We start from the raw sequence: 26,839 nt of genomic DNA, 5'->3' as shown, positions 1-26,839 counted from the left end.
GCAAGAGGGAGGTGGGTGTCCTGCCCAGAGCAGAAAGGAAATGCGAGAAGAGGCAGCCTAAGTGTCCTTTGTTTCTCCACGCTCCTCACGGATGTTGCAGCAAGCTGCAGAGACCGTGTTGAGAGGGAGAATGGGGACTCAGCAGGGAGCAGCTCCACAGCGAATCCTGGAATCAAGTGAAACACGTGAACCCTTTTTAAATGACTTGCAGAATCACGGGGGGGAGATAAGGCTGCTGTTTCAATGCAGGAGGTGGGAAACATGGTAAATGGAAAAGTCTTGGCTCTTTTCATCTGAAGGGAGGATTACCAGGGAAGAAATCGGTAAAAATGTGTAAGTACTTATTACCAAGTCTCTGGTGTTTTCTCATAATTGAGCCACATACATACCTCCCTACTTTCCCCCAAACTCCTAGCAGAATGGAGCCAAAGCTTTCATACCAATTTATTCATGATTTTCTAAAAGCAGGTACTAGGAGTACTCCCACTCCAGACCAGCACCCCATGACTGGGCCGGTGCCCAAAGAGGCAACAATGACCATTCCTAGCAGCGTGGCAACAAGTCAAGTGCTGGAGCCTGAGGCACAGGCCTGAAATCCCAGCACGAGGCTTATCAGCTGACTCTGCCTCCCTCTCTCAAACAGAAAAGGAAGTGGGAGAAGGAGAGCTGCTCTCTTGTTCTTGCGCACCCTGTGAGAGCATCTGATTCTTCAAGGTCCCACTCCAGCCGGGGAGCAAAAGGCAGGCCACAGGCAGGGCTGTGGACGCTGGGGATGAACTTGGCCTACTTAATCCAGTCATCCCCCTACTCACCAGCACATGGCACTAGCTGCCGGCTCAATTCAACCTCAGGATGTGAAGTTGAATGAGAGGACCAAGGACAGAGGTACTGGGAAACCACAGGCACCAGGTGGAGGGGCAGCCAGGAGCAGAAGCCTCAGACCCTGCCCTTGTCCAGAGAAGCTTCTTTACAGAAGCTGCCAACTCTCAGGGAAGAGAGGAATGCTATGGCCTCCTTGACTTTGGCCCAAAGAAATAGGGGCAGCACAAACCTTAGTTAGCCAGTGGAACGGGAGAGAGGACATCCTCGTACAGCAAAGCAGCAACGAGCAAACATCCCATATGGCTCAGCCCCACAGCCGGTGAGGGAAGAGCTGGGGTGGGGGTCCTGGGCTCACAGCTGACCGTCGGGGGTCACAGGGCGAAGGGAGAGAGCCCACTGCACACACATTCTAGAAAGAGACTCCAGGTAACCACGAGAGCATTCTTTTTTAAAAAACAGAAGAAAAGTAAGCAAATATATACAAAATACTGTCAATCTCTCCTGGGCAAACAGAGCAGCCATCACAATGCTTCTCCTGCTTCCTGAGCTTTCCTCCCGCTGTCTGGAGTGTGCTCGGGCACAGCCCCGCATGCTGGGCTCTGGGGCACATGCACCACTACTCCATGTGGCTCCTGTTCCAGTCACCACAGCTGGACATTTCCCGGGCCCCCCAACAGCCTTTTCCTGAAGCCCCCTGCCCTGGCAGGGAGCCGGAAGTGGAGCATCCGGTCTTCCTGTCTCATCTCTCCCCACCCCCTGGGATAACACTGCTTCTGTGGAAGTACTTTGGGGCAGGTCCCATCAGACTTTATGGGCCAGGAGGGTGGTCAGCTTGATTTTGCCATCCATGGAGGCAGTGAGGCAGGTCCCGCAGTCCATCGCAGTGCTCCAGTCCACAGTGACCACAGGGGCTCGGTGGCCACCCAGGCTCAAGCAGCTTTCCAGAACCTTCTCATCCCTGCCCAGCTGTAAGAGGACAGGAGAGAGGAGGTGGTGTGAGCGGGCACTGTTCACAAATACATCCATGTTATCCACTAAACCACCTCAAGCCTGGGGGCTGCCACCCCAAGGTGAGGATGTGCCAGGCACACATGCCCACCTGTCCAGAAAGCCTATTTAATTTCTTGGACCAGGAAATACCTTCATTGTCCTGACTACAGTTGCTCCTCCATCTTAAGTGGAAAACCAGTCCCTGATATGCTCTTAAGACAGAATTTTCCCTGCCACCTTTAACTTGCTGTGGGCCAGTGACCTCTATGCCACCCCAGCTGCTCTCTTCCAGCATCATCCCAGCTCCTGTGCATTTTATCATGTATCCACTTCTTTGTTCTAGGTCTGCTCCCCCTAGGGATCGCAGCTGCGAGGGCAGATCTTAGCCAACTCCTATAATGTGGCCAGCCTGCAGCACCCAGAACCAGCTGGCACCAGCAGGCCCTCGATCAATGCAAGCATGGCTCTCTTCTGTCCCACAGCACCAGCCAGGATGCAGGCAGGTGTGAGAAGTCAGAAGGTAGTAAGGAAAGGGAAACTAGGACCAGACTGAATGATGACTGATGCAGCCACAGATGTCTCCCATGAGCAAGAAGTATATGACCTTCATAGAGAAAACATCTTTAAAAATCATATATTGCTTACAGATTGTAAAAATGGGATCTGAAATTCATTATATTCCTTAAGTAATTAGAACCCATTACTGGCATTTTAAAAATTATACAGAGGAAAATCTTTTAACCCATTAATTGGTTATACAGCAAATCTGTCTGCAAGTCACATAAACTGATCAGGACAAATGACAAAGGCTGCATGATTAAAAATAAAATACATACACAGGCACACAGCATATATACAACACATAAATCACAGAGCAGAGGATGGCCTACCTGAAACTCAATTTTCAAATAATAAAGTAAAGTTAGGCTTGTAAACAGAAAGCTTTACAGTATTTCCCAGTAGCAATTACAAAACATTATGGAGCTAAAGAGGGTAAAAGCCACCCAAAGCATCATAATCTGGAAAAGAGGAGCCTCACTGAAAGTGAACCTAGGCTGTGTTCCAAGCTGTTTTGGGTCAACAGTCTAGAAGGCTCCTTACTCACCTTTGCAGTCCCCTTTCCCTCACCCACCAAGGCCTGCCTTCCTCCCGATCCTCCCAACTCCTCCTCCACAGGCCTCAAATCCACAGACCACCCCACTAGGGGTCTTCCCTGAGGACCCAGCTTCCCTGCTCTGAACCCTAACACTGCTGCCCCACCCCTGGTGCTCCTGTGTCTTTCTAATGGGAGTGGGAGGGGAGCAGAGAGAGACTCTTCTGTGTGTCCTGTGTGCAGGACAGGCCTCGGCCAACGGCCCCACACAGCTGCTATCCACGGTGAGCTGTCTGCCACGGTGAGCCATGGCCGTGGGAGCACGGACAGCCCTGGAGCAGAGAACATTCCCCTTGTGACTCTTCATTCCTACAGAGTATGCACCACCATCAGGCAGAGTTAACACTGAGGCTACGGACCGAATTCACCTGGTACCAGAAATACGCGCTTAGGCTACAACACAAATCCTCACCTGACTATTTGATAACACTGGTAAAATAGAAGACATTTATAATTTCATACAATTATACAAAAAAGCTACAGGAACCAGAGAAGCTCTGACATGAGAATTAAAACAAACATAATGAGGGACAAAACAAAGGAACAACTTACATCATGGACTGAAAAATTCCACCCCAGATCTGTCTCAGCCATGGGTCCCCCAATGCCCCTGACCCATGGATACGATAATAAATCTGTTCCAGGTTAGAGTAACTAAAATGGACCACGTAAGCACTTACCTTTTTGGGGCGTGTTCCTCCAAACCAACATGCTTCCCAACCCTTCTGCCCATTTCTTACTGTTTTCTAAAATAGGTATTTTTATAGAAAAGGGAGACAGAAAAGGAGCAGAGTCTCACTGAAGGGCAGTGAATGAACTAGCAGAGGGAGATGGCGTGTCACTCTGCCCCAACGCCAATGCCCATGCTCGGCTCTCCCTGAGCTGAGACTCGGCCCTGCAGCAAGGGGGCTGTGGGCACTGTCTATCCTGGGTCAAAGGCTTCTCCATGGCCACGTGGGGCAGGAGTAGGGACAAGGGCCCCTGCTCAGCCCTTCCTCTGGGGAGGAAGCTCCCTACTCACCCCAACACCCCCAGGTACCTTGTAGATGACGCCCCCGGTGGCAGAACATGTCAGCATGTAATTTCCCTCAGAGTCAAAAGCGAAGAGCCGGCCCCGGGGAACTTGAACCTGCTTGTAGCCACTGTAACCGGACAGCACAAAGGGACCCGTGGCGTCCGCAGGGAGTCCGAACTCGGACACCTTCAGGCCACTCTTGTGGATGTTCCACTGGATGAACTGCAACCACAAAGCACAGCCAGGGTACTCTCAGCAGAAGATCGGCCTGAGAGGAATGGGGACAGCCCCAGAGCAGAGGCCATGGGCCCACAGGCCACCAGGAGAGGCAGTGGGATGACCCTTCAGTTCCATCTCTTTCCAACACAATTTAAGCACTTTTCAAGAAAGAAATTCTAGAAAAAGGGTCAGTAACCTCACATGAAAGTCGGGACTTTCTCTTTGGCCTGATCCCAGGAGGAGTGCTCCATGTGACTGTTGTTGTTAGGATTAGAACCCAACTAGATTTCTCTGATTTAGGAATTCCCAGAGTAGAGAGGACAAATTCCAAACGCACTTCCAATATCTCAGCAATGCAATGAACTGAACGCAGCAATGCAGCTATCAACTGAGTGCTATGTACTCTGGTGTATAACTCTTTAGCCTACCCCAGGGGCAGGCTACTGCATGTGACCACCTCTTGAGAATCCTGCCCAAATAAACAGGAAGTCTGGCTTTAATTTAAAAGTCCCCTTCCCATAGTTTCCAAGTGAAGATTTCATTTTGCAATTACTATTTTCAAATGGATAAAACAGGCCAACAGGATAAATTCCAAAAGGTACAGGAGGGCACATGAAAAGCATGTCTTTCTCCCGCCTCTTTTTACCCCACTCCCAGCTCCCTTTCCAAGGACCCTGACATCTTTCCAGAAAGAATCCACAAGGGGCACTTGTTTTTACTTTTTTCCTGCCTTCCTTTTCACATTACTTGACTCTGCTCAGTCCTACACACACTGCCTCTGGGAAGCTGTCCCCAGACCGCAGGTAAACTCTACACGTCCATGCTGTGGCCACCCAGTGATCAAGCTCATGGGGGCATATCCCAGCCCCAAATCCAGACCCCACTGCTCCATGCCCAGTGGGATGAGTCACTCTCTACAGCCAGGAGAAAGGATGTGGGTCCTCCCCTTTCATTAAAATGGCAGATCCCACTGAACTCATTTAACCCTCACAAAGATCCTGTGGAATTGATTACTACTATCTCTATTCTACAGATAACAAAACAGACACAGGGAGAGGCCATGGTCACAGAGCTAGTAAAAGGTATGGTGAGAACTTAAACCCAGCCCATCATGCCATTCCAGTGTTCTCTAGACTCTCAGGTGCCTAAACCAGGCTAGGGAAGCCCCTGACCTAAGGCCTGCGCCCACCTACCTTCCCGTCCTCGCCAATGCTGTACACGGCATTCTCATCATAGCTGAACTCCACGGAGCAGACCTCCCCGCAGTGGGCCTTCCAACTCATGGCGCACTCGTGCTGCTGCATATCTGAGGCACCAAGAGGGAGACGGTGCTAAGATTCCTGCTGGGACCCCAGGGAGGCATCGCCCATGGCAGGAGGCACCTCCCACCTTCTGCCCAGTGAGTGGGAGCTGTTCTGGAGGCAGAGGGCCTCACAGAGCTGAGCCCTGCTGAAGAAGGGTCACTGGGTGCTTCAGTTTGCTAATTCTCCGCTGTATCTACTCTCCTATTTAACCTATCTTAGAAGCTTCTTCCACTGGGGCTGGAGTGAGGTTCAGGAATCCCTGGGTGGAGCCTGAGCTCATGTGTAAGTCTAGGAGGACACACAAGTCCTTCCTGGAGGCCTCTGTAACTTCCCACTAGGGATCTGCTGAAGACACAGACCCTCATCCCATGCCAGGCCCTCTGACTCCGAACCTCCTGGGACATGCTGGCATGGAGATCTTTAAACAGCATGCCGGATGGTTCTGACGCACACTGTTCTAACACTTTACAGGGACAGCGAACTAGCCGCACCGAGAGGACAGGACAGCATTACTCTCATGTGCCCTCTTGAGTCTCAGGCAATGAGGACTCAGATGGAACAGCCCAAGACTGAAGGGCTGCTAAGCTCTACCTCTCCCTCCTGAGACCACAGCAGATTCTGACCAAAGGTAAGTTCTATTATGAACATCATGAATTGGGGTTTTCCTTCTAGTCCAGCTGGCAAAAATCCAACTCCCTTCCCTGGGACATTTAAGGAGGGCCCAGGGCTGCCATGAGTATGCTTGTTTACCAAACAGCCGGATGACGCCATCGGCCGCCCCTGTGACCAGCAGGTTCCCATTGTGATTGAAGGCTGTGCAGTTGATAGCAATGGGCCCCGGATCCAGGGAGAACTGAAGCTGGAAAACAAACAAACAAAACAAAACTAAATTTTAAAATGTAAGAGAATAATAAACCAAAATTCAAGACAAGCTCTGTCTGAAAAAGGGCAGGAGACCAAGATAAGGGAGAGGAACACAGAACATAGAAAGTACCGGTATAGTTCCATCTTTAAACTGTGGTGGTACACAGGGGCTCACCTCATGGCTTTTCCTCTCGTTACACCACACCTATGAGTTCAGTATTCTCTTGTATGTATTCAGTATTTAAAATTTTAACATAACAAGTAAACATGAAATTACAAATCATAGTGAGTGCCTTAGAGAATGACAAGGTTGAGGAAGACCTGATTAAACTGGGCTGTACAAGGGAAAGCAGCTAAGAGATGCTGGAGGACAGAGGCTTGCAGACAGAGGGGGGTAAGAAGCTCCTAGAGAAGAGGCCACATGCAGGAAGGGCCTGCACTGCAGGATGAAGGCAGGAAGCACCAGGGGGCTGAAGCGGTGGGGAAGGGCAGAGCATGCAGGGCCCTGAGGGGCTGTGGATGGGACACCTGGAGGAGCAGGAAGCACATGCTACAGTGTCTGCCTATCCCGGGCAGTGGTGGGAAGGACGGGCAGGTGGGCGTCACAGCAAGAGAGGTCCTACAGCTGTCCAGCTGAGGGGAGCTAGAGAGCGGGTCTCAGGTATGTCCCTGGAAACGCAGACAAGTGGTCAGACTGGAAACACATTTTGGAGGTGGCACTGCAGTGTTTGCTCATGGGCCCAGAAAGGTGTCCTGTTTCTAAATGAGACGCATTTGCCTAGATGAGGAAAACCAGGAGGAAAAGACAGGGCAGGGCGTGGTGGTCAAGAATTCATGGGTGGTCTGACATGCTTGAGACACCTGTGAGACCTCCAAGTAGGAATGTGTACCATTTCACAGGCAGCTGCAGTGAGACACAAACTGAACACCTGGAACACAGCCCACCTGAGAGGCAGGGACCCGGCCGGTGTCCAATACTGCATACATACAGAAGAATACTGAACTCATAGGCGTGTGGTGTAATGAGAGGAAAAGCCATGAGGTGAGCCCCTGTGTACCACCACAGTTTAAAGATTTGGAAACTGTTCAGTTAAAAGGCTACACCCCTTTTGAGCACCAAAACTAATTTTAATAAGAAACATCGTTGCCCTTTAAACAGGTGAGTTTAAACATCACTTACTCTCTCTAGGGCTTAGAGTCATAGCTGCGTGCATCTCTTACTGTTCTTGGTGGGAACAGGTCCTCAGTTCCTGACTCCTCATGGAATCATCAGCTTTCATGTGGCTGTCACTTCTTAAGAATATGCATGTGTCCTCACTATTTCTAGCTGCTGCTGTAATTTTTATGCAATTCTAAGTTAACAGGGAGTCAGAAGGAGACACCAGTTGTCTCCTAAAACACAAACCGCTTGAACACATAATAAAAGAAACCAATCTGAAAAGACTATATGATCTCAAGTATATGATATTCTGATAAAACCAAAATTATGAAGACAGTATAAAGATCCTCAGTTGCCGGGCCATGTTGTGGGGAGGGGATGAGGAGATGGAACAGAGGATTTTTAGGGCAGTGAAAAGATCCCAAATGACGGTGGATGCATGTCATTACATATATGTCCAAACCCACAGAATGTAGCTGACTAACACCAAACCCTAAAGTGAACTGTGGACTTTGAGTGATGACGTGTCAATGTAGGCGCATCAACTGTAATAAATGCTCCACTGTGGTATGGATGCAGACAGTGAAGGGCAGGGGATAGATACTATGGGAAATCTCTGTGCCTTCCTCTTGATTTTGCCATGAACCTAAAACTGCTCAAAAATAAAGTCTTTAAATATAAAACATATTTAAAATCAGCCACAAGGGCCCTGTAGGAGACTGCGTGACTTCTAAACTGTGGCACAATTCTGAATGCCTTTAGCTGCTGGCAATCTACCCCACTGGAGTATTACTCCTTTCAGTACTCAAACTTTGATGTTTCCTCACAAATCGAAGTTTGAGGAGACCAAAGCAAAGAGAGGGAGAAACTCAGAAGTGAGGAGATGCTCTGTGCCCTCCTGGAGTTTGACCAGCCCCAGAGGACCCAGGGGGCAGCCCGCACCTGCTGCTTCATGGTTTTCGTGTCCCACAGCAGCAGCTTGCCGGGAACCTGGTTAGTGCCCTTCCTGCCGATGTCCAGTGCCGAGAAGTCCACCTGGGAAGTGAGATTCGGAGCTGCAGCCGAACAGACGAAAGAGGCCCCATTGGGGCTGCAGGCGAGAGACAGGATTCTGCAACACATGTGAGGCGGGGTCAGCACTCATACCCACAGAGGAAGGATGAAATGGGGCAAAAGCTCAGCAAGGGACTGGCCTGTAGAGCAGTGAGGGGAGTGGCCTCCAACTGACCTGGGCATGTCATCGTTGATGTTGATTTCACCGAGATTCTTCTTGGCTTCTGTATCATAAAGGCGCACTGTCCCCACACCACTGCCCAGCAAGAGCTGGAATGAAAAGAGGAGGGGGGGTGTGAAGAACAGCATGAGGTCAGGCCAGTCAGGGAGGACCACTGTGGGGGCCAGGCCCTCTCCTGTGAGGTCTGGTCAGGCTGAAGCGGTGGGGCCCCCTCCACTTATCCAGGCAGTTTAAGTGATATCTGGCTAAAATGAACCTCATTCAAAAATTAAATAAAGACATCAGAGCTGACCTCGAACAGAAGTAAAACCACAAAAGGAATCTGTGGATGGCAGAAAGGTACCCACCCCAGATATACCTGGAAAGGTTCTGGCTGATTCAATGAGACCCTCTGTTCTTTCTCTCTCTTTCCATTTTAAATCCCAGCTGTTCCAGCCCTTCCTTCCTTCTCCCTCCTGATCTACCCACCACCACCTCGCATGCTGCCCCCAGCTGGTCATGGGGCCTGGGCCCCCTTTACGTGTCTCGGGACAGCTCTGGCTCTGAGCCTGTAAAGGGCCCCAGAATAAATAGAAGCAGCTATCCTTGCCTTCAGGAACTTGTGATTTATTTGGTGAAAAGCTTCAAAGATAATGAATACCACCAGAAGAAAGCACCAGAAGCAGGTCTGAGGGTACCCCCAGGAATACTACCTATATTATGACCTTATCATTCACTTGGCAAATTAACATTGGGTATACCACAAGACCCTCGTACCATAACCATAATGCCTGCAAGTTGTCAAAATTATTTTTAAAAAATGAGGTCTGCCCCTTGGGTTGCCTGCTATGATCCCCTCAAAATGGAATAAAAGAAAAAAACTACAAATCGACTTTACCTCCTTAACTACAAAGTCTATCTCAAACATGAAAGTCCAGAAGGAAAAAGAACACTACTATTCCTGGAGGCGATCAGACCGTGGGAACCGCCAAATAGTGCACCATCCCCCACGAGCTTCAGCTGCTTCCTTTGGGCCTGACACAGGGAGGGGTCTTGGAAGCAGGAGGGAGCAGCTGAGAATGTTCCCGGTGGGTTGTTAGGATGTGGACGGATGACAGGACTGATGGGGAAGAACAGGAAGTAAGCCAGTCTAGCCCTAGACCGCAGCAGCAGCAAGCCAGACCACAGATAGGAAGGCACCCTGCGCCACCTGATTGGAGAGGGTTCTCCTGATCACATTGCAGTCTCATTTCAATTCTTGTTAATCCAGTCACCTCCTTGCCACCCCCAAACAAGAGCCTGCAGGGACAGTCCTGGATGTGTGGTCCCTGAATTCCCAACGAGAGGGAGGAGTCTGCCCTGACTCAGCCTGTGGTGCCTGACCTCTGGTGGATGCCCTGGGGAATTCACAGACTGCAGAGCAAGCATGAGGCATTTCACTCACCAGCCGGTCCCGCTTGGTGGCCCACTCTAAAGACAGCAGTGGCGACTTGGAAATGGAGGACGCTTTGGTCTGCATGATGGGGTTGAAGGACCACACTTTGATGACCCCGTCTACGTCTAAGCTGGCAACCCTCCTCCCCGAGCAATCCACTCTAAGACAAAAGGGAAGCTGTTACCATCCTTGTCATGGCCCGTCATCCTCTTCAGCTAATTAGATGATTGCTTTTCTGACTTCCTGACTGCTTTAAAAAATAAATCCTGAAATGCATACACTACAATGATGAGTGGACTATTTGTAGAAATATTTATTCATTCATTTGTCCAGGAACTACTTATGAAGCACCTATTATGTGCTGAGCTCTGGTGTAAATACTGGGCATAGAAGAGTGGGCAGGATGCATGGGGCCCCGACGTCGGGCACTCAGCATCTTGAGATTGACAGCCTCCTGCACTCGGCTCCTGGGCCATTAGGTTGTCAAAGCAAGGGACTCATCTACCCTCTGAACGTTACGTCTGTGAGGGTTTCTTCATGGAAGGTCATGTTCTTACCATGTGCAAATAAAAACTTGTAAATGGTAATACAGGGTGGGGCAATAGTAGGTTTACAGTTGTTCGTATGGAAAATAGTACAATAACTAATAAATAACTAGAGAATAAACTGTGTTTCATGAACTCACAACTATAAATCTACTTTTGCCCTACCCTGTATTTATTTAATATTACCAACGAAAAGCAAATTAAAATTGAGTAAGCTTTAGGGAATTTTAATAAAAGGCAACTAACTGTTCCTAAAACTCAGAGTCCCATAATTAGAAAGGACAGAGAGGCTGATGTGCCTATAGCAGCTCTGAGCAGAATGCCCCACACCCACAAGGCAGCTGCCCAGCCCTCTTCCGACTCTTTGAGGGTGACCATGGTCCTTCAGGAACCACCCACTTTCCACATCTGTCAGCCACACCCTCACACACAGCTCCGGGGAGCCCAGCCCACCTGGTCAGCACTTTCCTCGGCCGGGCCGTGCTGCCACTGAACCCACCTGCAGTGCATGATGGAGGAGTGGTGCTCCCCGTACTCCTCCTGCCCCAGCACAATGAATGGCTGCTCCGGGCGGACCCCTCCGCCCTCAGAGCCAGCTGAGGAAGCGCGCGTCACCGTATCCAGCACCTCCGTGTGGGGCTCTGGGCAGGGCTCTGGCTCCGGGCCACAAGCCTCAGGCTTCTTCTCTGTACACTGTGCCTAGCAAAGGGGGATAAGTCAGCTGTGACAGGCCTGTGCTGGGCCCAGCCACTCACCACATCCGGGGACACACTGCAGGACATCTGATGCCAGGCTGCAGCATGCTGTGGGAGGCGCTCAGTGGTCGGGGGGGGGGGTCTAGAAGAGCGAGCTCTAAACTGCAAGAGCTGGGCCCAGCTTGCCCAGGAAAGACAGGTGCCTGCTCTCCTGTCATCTTCCTAGAGACCTTGCTCTCATGGGCCCTGCTGAAGGAGTAGACGGCCGAAGGAATGCCCTCCCTGTCATAGCTGACAGGACTCAGGACACACTCCACCTTGACAGACCAGTACTCTGATGCCTTTAAAACAGGCAAGTAGCTCCAATTAGGAAATAAATGGTCAACCAGGTGACAGGAAAGAAACTCAAGCAGCATATCCCTTGGGCTTCAATCCAGAGTGTTTGAAAAAAGTGGAGGCAGCTTATGCTGCAGGAAGAGCAGACCCTGACCCACATTCAGCAGTGAGGGGAGCCCCAGAGCTCAGTGTGGCAAGGGCCTGGGTGGTAGAATAACACTGTGGGCATGTGCCCTCAGAGAGCAACTCCAGCAGATAGGCCTCTGGGGGCGCAGGGGAAAAGGATCCTGAGATCAAGCAAGTCTGGGGGATTCTGGGTTAAACAAAGAGACTGGCTTCTGTCCTGCCAAATCTGAGCCCGTGACATGCTCATATTAATATGTATAATTAACCTAAGGGGAAAATGCGGTAAGCAAGGGGTCCCAAGGCAATTTAATCACAGAAGTTATCTTGTGGGAATGTTTTCAATTGGCATTTTATGGCCCCTATTTAGAAAAATGCTACATCAGAAAAGAGGGACCACTAAAGATTCAGGCCATCTATGAACAAAACAACCAAGTGCAAGCAATTAAGCCCAGTTCAGCAAGAGCACACTCTACACAACAGCAGAAATCAAAAGAGGTAAGAGTTGGCCCTGCACCACCCCACCACTTCCCACAGCCCTCCTGTGGGCATTCATGCAATGCTGAGCACACGCCATACCTGCAAAGTCAGAGACAAAAGCTCCTTCCTTTCCTTGCCGTGATCCTGCAGGCGCCGCTGACGGTGCTGTGACCAGCTGGACTCCCCAGTGGCCAGCCCGCTGAAGAGGCTCTTCCCGTCCTTGGGTCCGCATGCTGGGTCCTTTGCCTTAGCAGTCTGGAGGACGAGACACCAGGCTCTGAAAAGTCTCTTCCTGTCTGTGCCCACGCCATGACACCTGGGCCAGGAGGAGAGCAGAAGCCAGGAAGTGGCTTCTCTACCCAACAGCTCCTGGGTAGGGTTCCTCCCTGGACATGCTGAGCAGGTAGTTAAAATGTTCCTCTCACTGATGGGCAAAGCCAAGAGTAAAACATAGGCAATCTGGACTTCCTCCTTTCCGTTCTCTACTCCCATCATGGGAGGGTACCTCACCAGCACTCCTCAGCCTGCCTAATCTCTATCACCTGGAGGCAGGTCTCCAGACATCTCCTTGATCAAATCAGAATTAACTTTAGTTAAGAGGAAGGAGATTACTGCAGATCAAACCTCAGGAGCATTTACAAGCAATAATATGTTTGGGCAATATTAAAAAAAAAATTATGCAGCCCGGCCATGGCTCAGCAGTTGAGCATCAACTTAGGATCCAGGAGATCATGGTTGATTCCCAGTCAGGGCACATGCCTGGGTTGCGGGCTCGATCCCCAGTGGGGGGTGTGTAGGAGGCAGCCAATCTATGACGACTCTCTCATCATTGATGTTTCATCTCTCTCCCTCTCCCTTCCTCTCTCTGAAATCAATAAAAGATATATTTAAAAAAAAAAAAATTATGCAGTACACAATCACCTCTCCAGAAGGAAAAAGGAACACAGTACCCTTTTGGGTCAAGTGTATGACTAAGCCAGTTAATGTTAACAAATATTCAGGTATTTGGAAATTATTACTAGGTAACCAGAAACTCTTAATAGGAACTATTAGAAACTCAAGGACTTTTGAACAAGATGAAATGCACAGGAAAGAAACTGGCCTCTTCTGGCTCCGTGAGTGATAGTCAACGAAGGTTAGAGCAGATAAATTCAATAATCCCCACTCCACTCCCATGGAGAGAAGGTTCTTAATCAAGGGCCTTTTTAAAAAAGAGCTGCCACCTCACCGTCTCCTTTGCAGGTTATCTGGCCAGGATCTCTTTCCAACCTTGTTCCCACAAATTGTGATGGTCAAGATAGGCCCCCGCCTTTTACACAGATATGGATGCAAACAGCCATTCAGATTGGAGACCAACCTCCTCGCAAGCCATTTATACACAAGACCTAAGTCAAGAGGAGAGACTCCCCCAAAGTTTACTGTCCCCTCCAGTTCTGCTACTTACTATTTCTTATGTTAAAACAACTTATGATGATTAACAGATTCCTTGGGACCCTGGAGCCACATGAAGAGATAAGAAAGAAAATTTTAAAGGACTGAGCCTAACTGTGGCTGACCTGCAGGGTATTTGTTAGTTTTGTTTTTCTGACTGCAGCAACCTCCAGTGTTATCTACTGACACTTGTAACAGGTGTTTCTTCTAGACAAAGTACTTGATTCTCAGAATTCTGGCTTATTTGGGGAGAAGAAGGTTCTTAGTCAAGATAAAAGAAGTAATCTAAGAAGAAAACCAACAACAATAACAATAATAGCCCCAGTATATATTATTCACTGACGGTTTACCATATGCAAGGCTTTACAAACATTCCCTTAACGGATGAGGACATTATTTTAACATGAGGAGCTGAAGCTTAGAGAGGTTAAGTTACTTGCTCTACAGAGGTGCAACTGGAAAGAGCTGAAATTCATACCCAGATCTGACAGCAACTCCATACTCTGAGAAACCCGAAGGAAGCAATACCATGAGGGGAACATGTGGAAGAAAGTGACACTGAATAAAAAAGATAAGAAATGTCATAATCCTGAAGCTAAATAACACCCAAGATAAGGCCCCTCCCTCTCTCAGTGTTCTGGCCATTGCTGAGAAGTATCTCATGGTCCATGGAACACTGGACAAATTCCACAGTTTCAGAAAGTGGAAGACTTCTCTTACCTTCCCAGAAGTAAAGGCAATCAAGACAAGTGATAACAGGGAGGTCCTGAGGTAACCATGGTGGCCCTCACATGGTCCCCAGGTAGGTGTGCTCACTACCTGGAATGTGATCCAAGAGTGCCAACCCTCCATTGATTTCTTCCCATACCTACTGATCCAGAAGGCAAATTGCTCAGACTGAAGAATTCCACAGGGGTAGCTACACCTATATCAGGCAAAATAGACTTTAAGCCAATGGCTGTAGTAAGAGACAAAGGAAGTCATTACGTAATGATAAAGGGGGGTGAATTCATCAAGAAGATATAACAATTGTAAATATATACACACTCAACATCAAAGCATCTCTATATAAAGCAAATATTAATGGATATAAGAGAAATAGGCAGCGATACAATAAGAGTAGGGAACTTCAATGGCCCACTTTCAACAATGGATAGATGATCCAGACAGAAAAGCAATAAGGAAACATTGGGTTTAAACTACACGTTAGACCAGAAGGACTTAACAATATTTATAGAACATTCTATCCAAATGCAGCAGAATACACATTCTTCTCAAATACACATGGCGCATTCTCTAGGAGAGGTCATATGTTAGGCCACAAAACAAGTCTTAATACATTTAAGAAGACTGAAATCAAGGATCACAATGGTGTGAAACTAGAAATCAATTACAAGAAACCTAAAAAATTCACAAATATGTGGAAATTAAATAACATGCTACTGAACAGCCAATGGGTCAAAGAACAAATCAGAAGAGAAATTAAAAAAATCTTGAGACAAATGAAAATGAAAAGACAACACACCAAAACTCACGGGATGCAGCAAAAGTAGTTCTAAGAGGGAAGTTCATAGCAATAAGCACCTAGATTAAGAAAAAAGAGCTCAAATAAACACTTTACACCTCAAGGAACTAGAAAAAGAACAAATAAATCTCAAAGTTAATTAAAGGAAGTAAATAATGAAAATAAGAGAGGAAATAAATAAAATAGAGACTTAAAAGGCAATAGCAAGAATCAATGAAACTAAGAGCTGCGGTTTTCTGTTTTTGTTTTTTTGGAAAAGATGAACAAAATAGACAAACCTTTAGCTAGACTTACCAAGGAAAAAAAAAAAGAGGCTTCAAATAAATAAAATTAGAAATGAATTCCAAAACATGTCTCCAAAAGCCTAACATTTTGATAGAAGAGACAAAAGAACTGACAGTACAGGCCATGTTTTCTGAATTCAAAGGTGGCCACGGGAATCCAGCTATGTAAACAGTGCTGAGTAGAAGGAAGATCAGTGTCCTGGGTTGACACGTTTTCTAAAATAGTGGGATCCTGGAAAGTGAGGAAGTCTCAAAAAGCCTGGAACCTACAGATTTGACAGATTTATCAGCCCAACCAAGAGATCTTTAAACTGGATATTTGAGAATAAAAGGGAAGAGCTCGTATAAAATTGCATCCATGCTCAGGGAAGTACACAGACCAGAGGGGGATCCTCCCTTGGAACCAGAGATGGGGAAGGCTACAGAGGGGAGATAGACTCTATTTTCTCTCCTTATTTACCCACTACACCTGATAAATGGAGTCTTTTCCTTTTTCAGTGCTTGGTGTTAAGAGTGCTCAATTCAGTTGGCCCACGCAGATGGAATAGGGAGGCTTAGGGTGGGCTTCAAATTCCTCTAGTTGACACAAAAACCACTTTTAACACTTCCCCAGCATGGACAGAAGTGCAAGGCAGAGCTTCCCTCACAAGTCAAGATGGCAAGGAAGTTGTGCAGAATATCATCAGGCTCAGGGCTGGATAGTGTTCCCAAATGAAAATTCAAACAGGCATTAACAAAAGGCACTACAATATATTAAGAACTGCCTTTATAATGACAGGGCTGTTACACAAAGAGAGCAGTGGACATAAGTGTGAGCTATTACATCCTGCTTAAAAGAGACCTTTTCCTTAAACTGTACCTAAGTTATTTACTAAACGAGGCAAACAACAACGAAAAATGTGCTAAAAGCTAATGAATTGCAGTTGCTCATAAAAACACCTTAATAAGTAGTTTAAGGTAAACGTGTGTCTAGTTACAAATGCATATAACTTAAATAGACGTTCACTGTGAAATAAGCAGTAATTCAAAGTTTTATTTTAAGAGCAAACTTCATAAAAATATTAACTACTGAATTCATATAACATTGCAATGGCCCAAATTATATTCAGTCATATTCCATCCTAATCTACCTGTCTCCCACAGTTCAGGAGAGATATGTTTAACTGATGTTTATCATTTGGCCTCTTTGCTTCTCACTCAGGCTATAAATTAATTTTCAGTGGCCCAAAAAGAGCTTGCCAGGCAGTTAACCAAATGGGGCAGGAAACAAGTTCCAGTAATTGGATCTCCCCTGAAGCAAAATAAAGCCACCCAGAGGACAGGCCCTTGACACACAGAAATTACAGAACAAAGGATGAGCAAGAAGGCTCCCTTTTCCCCATTCTGCGAAACTCCAGGGAAACAGCCCCCAGGGCACCTGTACTCACCACTGAGGTCTCAGTAGCTATGAGGTAATTAGAGAATACCAAAGTTTGTGGATGCTTTGTTTTCTTTACAGGATAGCCAATTAGAGGTTATCTCTATAATAGGTAATTCCCACTTGCAGTCCCACAGCTTACTGAGTGGGTGTGGAAGGAGTGGAATTAGGGCTAGAGGGAGGAGGGAGTAAACCTGCAGACAGGTGAGCAGGCTGCTGAGGTGCCCTCTGAGGCTGCTGCTGTCCTAGAGATCCCATGGGAACCACGGTTTTACAGCTACTTCCATTTGTAGTTTAAATTTTGCCTCCAGATTCAGACTGAGAACACTGAGAGTGTATCACCATCTACTTTGCCATCTACAATGCTATAAACATTTCAGTAATAATGACAACAGTTAGAGTAATCAATCAGTTACAAGTGGGCAAAATGCTGATGTGACAGAAATGTATACTGATATATACAAATATTTAAAATAGGAAAGCCTAATCATTTTATGTGTTGTTAATTTAATAACACAGCACATGGTTTTTTATTTGCCTATTGGTCACTACTAAAAAAGAAAGAGGTAGTTCTGGCAATGCTAATGGTGAGAAAAAGACTATTGGCTTAACATGTGCTAACAAAGCAATGTGGCTTTAAAAAAACCAATGTCACCCTAGCCAGTGTGGCTCAACTGGTTGGGTTTCATCCCATTCACAGAAAAATTGCTAGTTCAATTCCCAGTCCGGGCATATGCCTGTGTTTCGGTCTCCATCCCAGGTACCGGGGCACGTAGGAGGCAGCCGATCAATGTTTCTTTCTCTTTCCCTCTCCCTTCTTCTCTAAAATAAAATTTTTTAAAATCTTTAAAAAAAAAAAGCAAATAAGACAATGTCATTTTCTACTGAGTTAAAAAGAAATGTATCATTAAAATCAAAGGAATTGATCATACAACTGTATTTGATATTGGTAAGAGAGCATCTCAAATTATACACTCAAATTTGGCTATCAATTGTAAGAGAGGAATTAAAAAATTAGAATGTCCCTTCCAGAAGAGGGGGACCAGCATGGTGAGGGGGTCTAGAAATCAAGCCACATATATAAACAGTTGCAGGAAGAGGGATGGAGGAATGAACAGAGTGCTTAGCATAGAAAAGATAGGAAGGGTTGTCCTAAGAGAAGCCTTAGTCTGTGTAGCTCCACAAAGCAAGGCTAAGACCAGTAAGTATAAATTATAGGGAGTTAGTAAACAGCTTTATAATGGGCAAACATTTCCCATGTTGACAAGCCATGAGCTCCTCATCACAGGAGGGAATGTATCAGAGAATGTGCCCCTCTACTCAATAGGAGGGTGGGCCAGATGACCTTTGAACTTCCTTTGACTTTAAAAGTCTTTTATTATCTTGAACCTCAAATCTACTAGTTATTTTTAGAACTGAAACATCAATGCTGAATCTAATTAATAAATCAATAAAAAATAAGTGTCCCAACCACTGGGTTTTTCAGATTGTAGACATCTGTAATCTCCATTCAGGAAATGGAAAAAGGGCTACCTTTGCCCTGATGTACCACGAGGTGAACCGAGCTTTGTTGGAATATATATTAGAGGCAAGATAAGGAATGTTTGCTACAAACTACACATTCTTACCCTCATCTCTTGAACGTAAACTGTACAAAAAATTCCCCATCGTATTTCAGCCTTACCATATGACACTTAGTTCCTGAATACATAAAGAGCAAGGCCACAGGCTTCATCCCAAAGAAACTGTCTGTTCTCTTTCATTTTTTCAATACCACCGAACTGCATAATTTCATGCACATTCCAAGGGACCTAACACTCCCTATGTCATCTATTACTCTTATAAAATATTGCACAATGAAGAGATCTGCAAAGCAAACAGTAAACCTTACTCGGACACATTCCACAGAACTTGAATTCTAATTCATTTGAATTTCAGAAAAATAGTCATAGGAGTAACTGTGACTGATGTTTAACTCATGGATGCTAAGGTTACAGTGGTTGTGCACTGCTGGTACTTTAGGTCTCAGAACAACTTGGGAACCCATGCAGGCCAGTTACCTTCACAGATATAACTACTACTAAAATGTACTGATTCCTTACAACCTGCCTGGTACTATATATACCAAGGCCCCTTAGATCAGCTCAATTAATCTCCCCCACCAGAGAATTAATACTATTATCATCACTCCCAAGCAGACTGAGTTTAAGCAATCTGAGCAAGGATGATAAACCAGGAGCTGGAGCTGAAAGCGCACCTGTCTGACTCTGAAGCCCCTGCTCTTATCCAGTGTCCTGCTCGGCAGCTGCACTTCAACAATGCTAAACCCAAGTGCTGTGCTAAAAGTTCCCACACCCCAGTGGCAGCCTAGGGAAGATCCCTGCCTCCTGGATGCAATGAGCAGCCCCATACTGCTGTGTCACCTGCAACTGTTGTCAAGCCCAGGCTGGCAGGACAACGACGGCTCACTTTACCTGTTGCTAATACAAGTATAGTAAGAGAGAAAGGGTCCCTACCCAAGCAATAAAGCATAACACTGAGTCTGTTAAACTTTCACTCTAGCAGGCATTTCTGAAAGCAATGACTTCTGACCATCTGTGCGAGAAAAACTACTCCATGGGACCCTCAGCTGTTTGGGACGTACACTAGCATAAAAGAAATTCTGCAAGCTTCTACAAATGTGAAAATCCTTTGGAGAATCAGTAAATCCAAATTTGTAAAAGAAATTCCACTGATTCAGAAGTAACTCTAATATATTCTTTATCTATATACTACTTTATATCACCCAAAATTCAAAATCCCAGAAGCTTGAGTCACCAAATCACAGTGATAAGCCCTCCTGAGCGTAGAGGAAATCTCTGAGAAAAGGGAACAGATCCTTCAAAGCATACTTCCTCTCTGCCACCCACCCCTTCACCTGCTGAGTGTCAAGTGTTAGGGGCTTTTGAGAGCTGGCATAGGAGCTCAGGCAGTGGTCAGAGTGGCAGCATGCTGTGGGAAGAGAGAAGTCCTTGTGAGTTAGAACTGGGTGTGAGATCTGGCACTACCTTTGGTCAGCATGCAGACATCTGCCTCCTGTCTCATTTTGCCTGCAACAAGTACAATTCCAGCTGGAGGGAACGATGGGGGTGGGCAGAGAGTGCATTGAGTGGATTTTCCTCCTACTCCCTCGGTTCCTCCACTATACTCTTATCTCTATTCCCATCCAGCAGGGCTGTCACTGGTCTATGAGGGGAAAGGCAGGGAAAGAGGAAGAAAGGGAATTTCAGATCTCGCCGGCACACCCAAGAAATCAGTCCTAAGGGGAAGACAGACAAGTCTTTTTGGCAAGAGTTAGAAAAGCAGGACTTGTGCTTACCTGACTGCTGATGGACTCTTTCTTGGCCGAGCTCTGAGCCTGAGGCGGGCCCTGGGCAGGTGACAACCTTGAGGGGCTCTTCTTACTCTGAGGCAGCAGCGAGGACAGGAAGCCCACACGAGGAGACTGGGAGAGGGAAGTGTTCCTCTGGCTGCACACCATGGCTCTGGACAGGCACATACAACACAAGGTCACAGGGCTGGAGAGGACCTGGGAGAACACGTAGCACAGACTGCGTGGCTCCAGACAGCGCCAGTGGGCAGTGCCTTAGCCCGGTTCACATGCCTAGGCTTTAAGGTGGCATCATCCTCAGTACTATTGCTTATACCAAAGAGAGCAGCAGCCTGTCTGGCACAATGTGAAGTCTATGGCTCTCCTTTGAGGGCCCTGGTAAAGTCAGTTACTCTGTTTATACTCTTTACACGTTTGAAATGATAATCGGGATACACTGGGCTAAATAAAATATATCATTAAAATTAACTTCACCTGTTTCCTTTTACTTTTTTTTTTTTTAACATAGCTACTAGAATTTTTAAATTATATTTCTTGGCTTGCATTTTCTCTCCATCAGATGGCGCTATCTCAGAACCTAGAGCAATTTCACCCGGTGTAACACTTGGCCAAGTGTAGGTTTGGAATCTGACTGTCTGAGTTTGCATCCTGACTCACCACTCTCTCACTCACTCACTGTGCCTACATCTCTTCAACTGCTACTACTGTTATTATTATCAACTGGGTCTTCTGTTTAGCTGGTTGTTTTTTTAATGTGGCTCAAATACCTCTCCCTCCGTCTGCCTACCTCTTCAAACCCTCACACAGGAGCATGCTTCTACTACAGAATGCATCCAGCCTGTGGTTGCCAGTCTTTTCAACTATGAGGTACTGCTTCCAATGCACAGAAACTTTCCAAGGTTTTAGGACACCGGTTGTATTTATTTATCCAGGCTGTACACACCTGGATGTGCAGGCCCTGGAAGAACTGGGGTGGCTCAGAGGACCTCAAAGGCCAGGGGAGCTTACTCAGAAAGCTAGGAAGCACTGACAGTGAGTGCAGGAGGCTCTTGGGCAATTCTGCATCTCCAGGAGCAATGGGGCCAGGCCGCAGCGAGGTGCTCCTTAGGTAACAGCACAGGGGAAAGAGGGGAGGAGGGGGCTTCACTCACAGTTCCGAGTCCCCCAGGCGGTCCATGTTGGAGACGTAAGGAGGCAACTTGTGTTGGACCAAGGTCTCTTCCTCTTCTGGCTGTTGCTCTTCTTTCTTTAGTCGGTGGATTTCAGCTTGCAATGCGAAAAGCTACACAGAGATGGACCGAGTTAATCAATGACATCACCCCACTGGGGAACATCAGCAGCATCATATCCAACACCCAACCTCACTGGCTCAAAAGGCCACTGGCCCTCGGTCTCAGGGTGCCCATCCCATTCTGCTCACTGTAGATTGGGAAAAATAGGCAAGTGCAGCTGTTACTTGACTACACTGAGGTGAGAAACTAAAACCGTTAGATATACAAAATCCACCTTTTTTTCCCTTTTTATCATTTGACTCGCTTCCCTTTTATCATCTGACTTGCTTCCTCCTGAATTCACTGAGAAAAACAGCTCCACCCAATTCTGCTTCGCTCTTGGGAATCTACAAAATCAGACTTTGGAACTCTCATGGAAAAGTTTTTTTAAATGAGGTTCAACATTTTTGGCCATTTGCCTGAAGAAAATTATACACACACACCCAAAACCTAAGAATCTTAAACCCCAAAACCTAAACAGTTTATAATCTTCCTTGTTCTGAAAATCTTCCTTTTTCTGAAGAGATCTTAATTTCAAGGACAGATAAATGCTCCTCGGGCAAAATGTGAAGGCAAATGTGGGTCCCTAGATCCTATCGTTTGACCAAACTAAAGAAACATAGAGCTGAGAACAATTAAATTATACCTGGGTTGTAAACAACACAGATGTGGATGTATGTGGAAAAGGACTGAGAATATGAAAGAGACATATAGAAACAGGTCAGTTGCCAGGTGGCATGAAAGCATATATAGCCTTTTCCCTCTCAGAAGTTCACTACTGTTACATTGTTCACACTAAACACATGACTAAAATATGAGCCTCGTCTCTGGTTTTCAGAGACTGTTACCGCCCCCAAGTCTCCAACACTGATATTTCTGGTGACTCACTTTCATCTGAGATCAGTGCTTTCCTATACTTGACCAGCCCTCCACTGCCTCTACCTAATTTCAAACACAAAAAGCAGAAGTACTTCCCAAGAAGCAAGTGTGCTCAGAACCAACCTTCTGACGCAGAACTTCATTTTCTTCTTGAACCTGGTTGGTCTTCTGGCACTCCGCATCAAAGTTCAGGATCACGGGAACTGGTGCACAAAGTTAAAGAATAAGCTTGTCTGGGAAACGATTAAGAGACCTTCCCAAACTCCTGACACAGCAGGATCACCCTTGAACATGAGACATGGGGAAGGGGCAGACTCAGTGCTATGGGCTCTTCTCAGCTCTATGAAGTAGTTTCTCCCTTGAGGCCAGGCCTGGTCTAACTTTGTTCAGACTTACAGACACATGACAATCTATTGGCCAGCCCACAGAGAGGACATAAATCCAAACCTGAGAGTTCTCTCCCAATGCCAACAATCAAGAGCCATATCCAGTGGGCTTCACAGCCAGTCTAAGCTTCAGTAACCTTCACCTAAGAGCGAGCCCAGTGGCCACTGGCTCTGCAGGCACGCTGCCAGCTGCTCCACCAGCTGGGCAGAAGGATCAGCTTACTAGGCTTTCCCCTGCCCAGACTGAACCTCTCCCTGCAAAGGTTCAGACTGAGGAGAAAGCTTTCTGCAGTTTATACAGCCACACGCCACCACGTGAACGTCCATAGTGTAGGTTGGGGTGTCAGTCTTTCCCAACCACCTCAAACAGCTTCAGTCAGGAGGTGTACAAAGCAGTACTGAGGAAGTGAATGGTGGCTAGAATGGGCACTGTCTTGCACTGAAAAGGCCTGAAGTGACATTTTCAATTTCCCCTAGAGGGCCCACGTGGTTGTCCTGGGCCTCTCTGAGGGTTTCACTTGAAAGCCCTCAGGATGAAGAGCCACAGCAGGGCCAGAAGAAAGGCAAAACTGGAAAGAGCAGAATTCACAGCAGCCACAACACAAAAGGAAAGGGCACCCTTCCTACCTCTACCAGCAGATAATCCTCCCAGAGACCAAGATGGCTGCTGTGGGTGGGCCTCCACAATGCCCCATTTATCAGTGACTCAGCAGGCAGCCCCATTCAAACCAGGGTCTTCCCCTCCCCTAGAATCCCCACCTAAAGAGCATAAGCAATGGATAATGGTCCCAGGCCTTGGGATCAAAGGCATTTCCTGACAAAATGGTAAATATGGTAGGCAGTAAATTATTTACATTCTCTCTTTCTCAAATAATCACACATATATTCTTAAAGCTACTCTGTTTTCTGGCAAGTTGAGGAACACTGAGGTCACTGTCAGAGAAAGCGACCTATGATAGGGAGGAAGTTTCAGCCCAAGAAGTGTTCTCACCTGCTACCTAATCCCAACAAAGGCAAGTGATATCCTGGGGGGGCACAGAGATCATGCTCTGGAGGATGGCTGGTTTCACTAAGCAGCAGCTGCCTACCAACCCCGGTATCTGCTGAGAGAGGCCCTCAGCCCTATTTGAGGGCTCCTCTCAGAGCTTAGCACTAGCTTAGCACTGCTGCTAATCCTCCACCCACCCACACATGTCTGCCATTACTTCAGCAGCAGAGCGTCAGACACCAAGACTTATGATTCCCTGGCCTACTGACAAAAATAACCACAATCTGTCCAGCTCCCCTTGTGTCATGTGACACACGACAATGATCCTTGGGCATTCTGTATAAGAAATGATTGCATCAGGAGCAGCAGCCACTGATCACATTGTCTGGGTGCATCAGGCTAGGCCCAGGCAGCTAAAAGGATATGCATGCACTGAAACAGGACACTCAGGAAATTGTGCAGGGACACAATGAAGGTGTCAGCCCACTGTCGAGAAAAGTAGGTAGCAAAGGTGGGGTTGGTGTCTGGAGATGGCAGGAAGGGCAGGACAAACCAATCCTTCCACTCGGCCTGGTTCTGGAGCTCCGTGGCCTGCTTTGCAAAGAACTCCTGAGCCTTGTCATTTCTGTTTGTCTGCCAAGACACAGAGGAAGTTACAAGGAGAGGGAAGAGACCGAGGTCCACAGGTAAGATTCTTCATCACTGCACAACAGAGAGCCTTAGGATATCAGCCTGCTAGGTAAGTGGCCAAACATGATGTACAAACTCCATAAAATAAAGAAAAATCATCACTCTTTTCTCAAGTTCCCTGTAATTTCAAAGAATCTGGTTTAAACTGAAGACATGATGATAAATGCCATCCTAAAAATTAATTCCTAGTTGATTTTCAAGTAATCTAACTAACTATTCCCCCAGGTCAGCTATAATCTCTATTACACAAACTTTAACCCAGCTACTTATATTCTTTAAAACACCAGCCAGGCTTACATGCTTAAAACAAGTGGAGAGACAGGAATGAGGAAGACAAGTCAGATGATCTACAGATGAGAAGGGGGGGAAAATATTGAGAAAACAGTCAAAAATAACTTGCACTGTGACTATTTCACCCTTTCCCAGAGTAACACAGAGTCCCCCCGAGAGATGAAAAGAAAATCTATCTCTGGATCAAATAACTCTTTGCACCAAGGAATCCCTGAACCAACAAGCACCTGAATCGTGTACACGAGATAAAAGCGGAACAGGCTGGTTTTCAGCTTGTTGATGGTGGGTCTATATATATCCTCCAAGCGGCTGAAGAGTCGACGCTCCAGGTAGCTCCAATAATCCCGCAGGGCGGCCAGGTCGTACACCTGCATTAACTGCTGCAGCTGGTCCACAATCTTGTCCACCTGGTGAGAGAAGGCGTTGAAGGACAGAAGGGAATTCCCCCCTCACTCCACAGAGTTTACACTGCTTTTCCCTCTTGCTGTGGCTTCCGGATGTTAAATAAAAATTTAAATTGGAGATCTAGAGAACCCTACAAACATAGCAACGTAATAGCTTTTAAGTTATTTTCCGATATCAGCTATATGGTTTGACCCTCCAGCAAGTGTGAAAATTGCAGGTGTTACAAACACTGGCTCAGGAAGCAGGAGATACTGGGTCCGATGTTGGAAAAGAGAAAGTGGGACAATCTCCACGGTCCTCCTCCCAGCTCCGCCATTCCGGGATTTCAAGGCTTGCGGTGAGGGGCGTGGGCTGACTGACTCCTTCAAGTCATCCAAGCGCCCAAGGCTCTTGCAGCCGCTCAGAGTGTCAGCCAAAGAGGTCACCTCCTTGTGAGGAGCAATCGCACCCCGGGACACAATCTGGAAAAGGTTTACGGCTACCAGTACCAATCCAACACCCCCACTTTACAGATCACAACACTGAGGCCCGGAGAGCTCAAACGCTCTGCTTTGGCCACTAACCTTGGCAAGACAAGACCCCAGGTCTCCTAGCTCCCCTCCAGCACCCCTGCCGCTAGCTCGCAGCCTGTCTCCATTCACCTGTCAACATTAAGGGAAGCCAGCAAACAGACACGCATACATCCCAAGAGCTTCTCAACGGAAAACCATGTCCTAGCAGGGGAAATAGAATGTATTAAAACGTGCAATGAGGTCTTCCTCAGCTGCCGAAGCAAAATCGCCAGCGAGTCACCGACAGGGCCATTTTCAACAAACACCGCAGACCCCTGAACCCAGCTAACATTCTGGGCAGCAGAGCCCGCTGCTCCCAACGCCATCGGAAGCCAATAGGGAGTATCTGTGTTGTCCAAATTCAACCACCCGCCCAGCCTTCGCTCCGAAAGCCTCGTCGCCATCCCCGCCAACGAGTGGCCAGCACCTGCGGCAAGGCTGCCGCGGAGGGCGGAGCCCTGACCCGGAGTCGGGGCGCCTGGGCTCCAGCCTCGGCGATGCTCCCGACTCGCTGGGCAACTTCAGGCAAGTCGAGTCCCCCCTCGGGGCCTCAGTTCCTCCTCGGTCAGGCGAGGGCCTGACGCTCAAGTGGAAGGTCCCCCCTCCCCCCACAGCGCGGTGACAGCGCCGCTCCCGCCTCAGCGGGCAGCGCCGGGGAAGAGCGCGCTCCAGGCTCCCTCAGGGCCGCCTCCGCCCGCGCCGCGCCCGCCGGCCTCTCACCCGGAACCCCTTCTCCTTGTCCGCCTTGATCTCGGCTTCCAGCTGCCGCAGTGTGTACGTGAAACCGCGGAAGAGCAGGTACTCGCGGACCAGCTCGTCCGTGCGCTCCACGGCTTCCGCCATCGCTGCGCGAGCGCCGTGAGGGGTCGGGGCGCGCTAGGGGCGAGGGGGCGGGGCCTCGGCCGCACGGGGGCGGGGCCAGGCGCGGGCGCCCGGCGCGCCGTGGACAGCCTACCAGCCTCACGCACTGCGCGCCGCCCGCCTGAAGCCCCGCCCCT

At 47.7% G+C, this 26,839-nt stretch overlaps 1 protein-coding gene across 3 annotated transcripts; it reads right to left on the bottom strand.

The window, feature by feature from the left end:
- Window positions 1-1,249: 1,249 nt before the first annotated feature.
- Window positions 1,250-26,839, bottom strand: WDR91 (WD repeat domain 91). 3 transcript variants are annotated; one of them, XM_081146552.1, is made up of 16 exons: window positions 26,562-26,692; window positions 25,932-26,003; window positions 25,113-25,292; window positions 24,330-24,537; window positions 22,654-22,736; window positions 21,532-21,662; window positions 20,369-20,534; window positions 12,453-12,608; window positions 11,219-11,418; window positions 10,184-10,334; window positions 8,755-8,849; window positions 8,469-8,637; window positions 6,254-6,362; window positions 5,393-5,505; window positions 4,005-4,202; window positions 1,250-1,788 (listed from the first exon to the last, which is right to left on the bottom strand). In XM_081146552.1, exons 3-16 carry the CDS (start codon window positions 25,257-25,259, stop codon window positions 1,624-1,626), a joined length of 2,091 nt encoding a protein of 696 aa, XP_081002678.1. In that variant the 5' UTR covers window positions 25,260-25,292; window positions 25,932-26,003; window positions 26,562-26,692; the 3' UTR covers window positions 1,250-1,623. The 3 variants fall into 3 exon arrangements, with proteins under 3 accessions (XP_081002678.1, XP_081002679.1, XP_081002677.1); XM_081146553.1 differs by lacking the exon at window positions 26,562-26,692 and adding an exon at window positions 26,269-26,518; XM_081146551.1 differs by lacking the exon at window positions 25,932-26,003 and having other exon boundaries at window positions 26,562-26,839.

Source organism: Miniopterus schreibersii (genome assembly GCF_964146895.1).
Source record: "Miniopterus schreibersii genome assembly, chromosome: 9".
Lineage (NCBI taxonomy): Eukaryota > Metazoa > Chordata > Mammalia > Chiroptera > Miniopteridae > Miniopterus > Miniopterus schreibersii.
This window is presented reverse-complemented; position numbering and strand designations above follow the sequence as displayed.

Bases quoted from the DNA above. Each gene is read 5' to 3' on its own strand.
- WDR91 (XM_081146551.1), bottom strand. From the start codon at position 26,684: ATGGCGGAAGCCGTGGAGCGCACGGACGAGCTGGTCCGCGAGTACCTG. The intron at 22,737-24,329 runs ATATCCTTTTAG...AACTTTGTGCAC, and splicing joins TGTCCTGTTTCAGTGCATGC to CAGTTCCCGTGATCCTGAAC. The intron at 6,363-8,468 runs GTGCGGGCTGCC...TTTGTTTTCCAG, and splicing joins CGAAAACCATGAAGCAGCAG to CTTCAGTTCTCCCTGGATCC.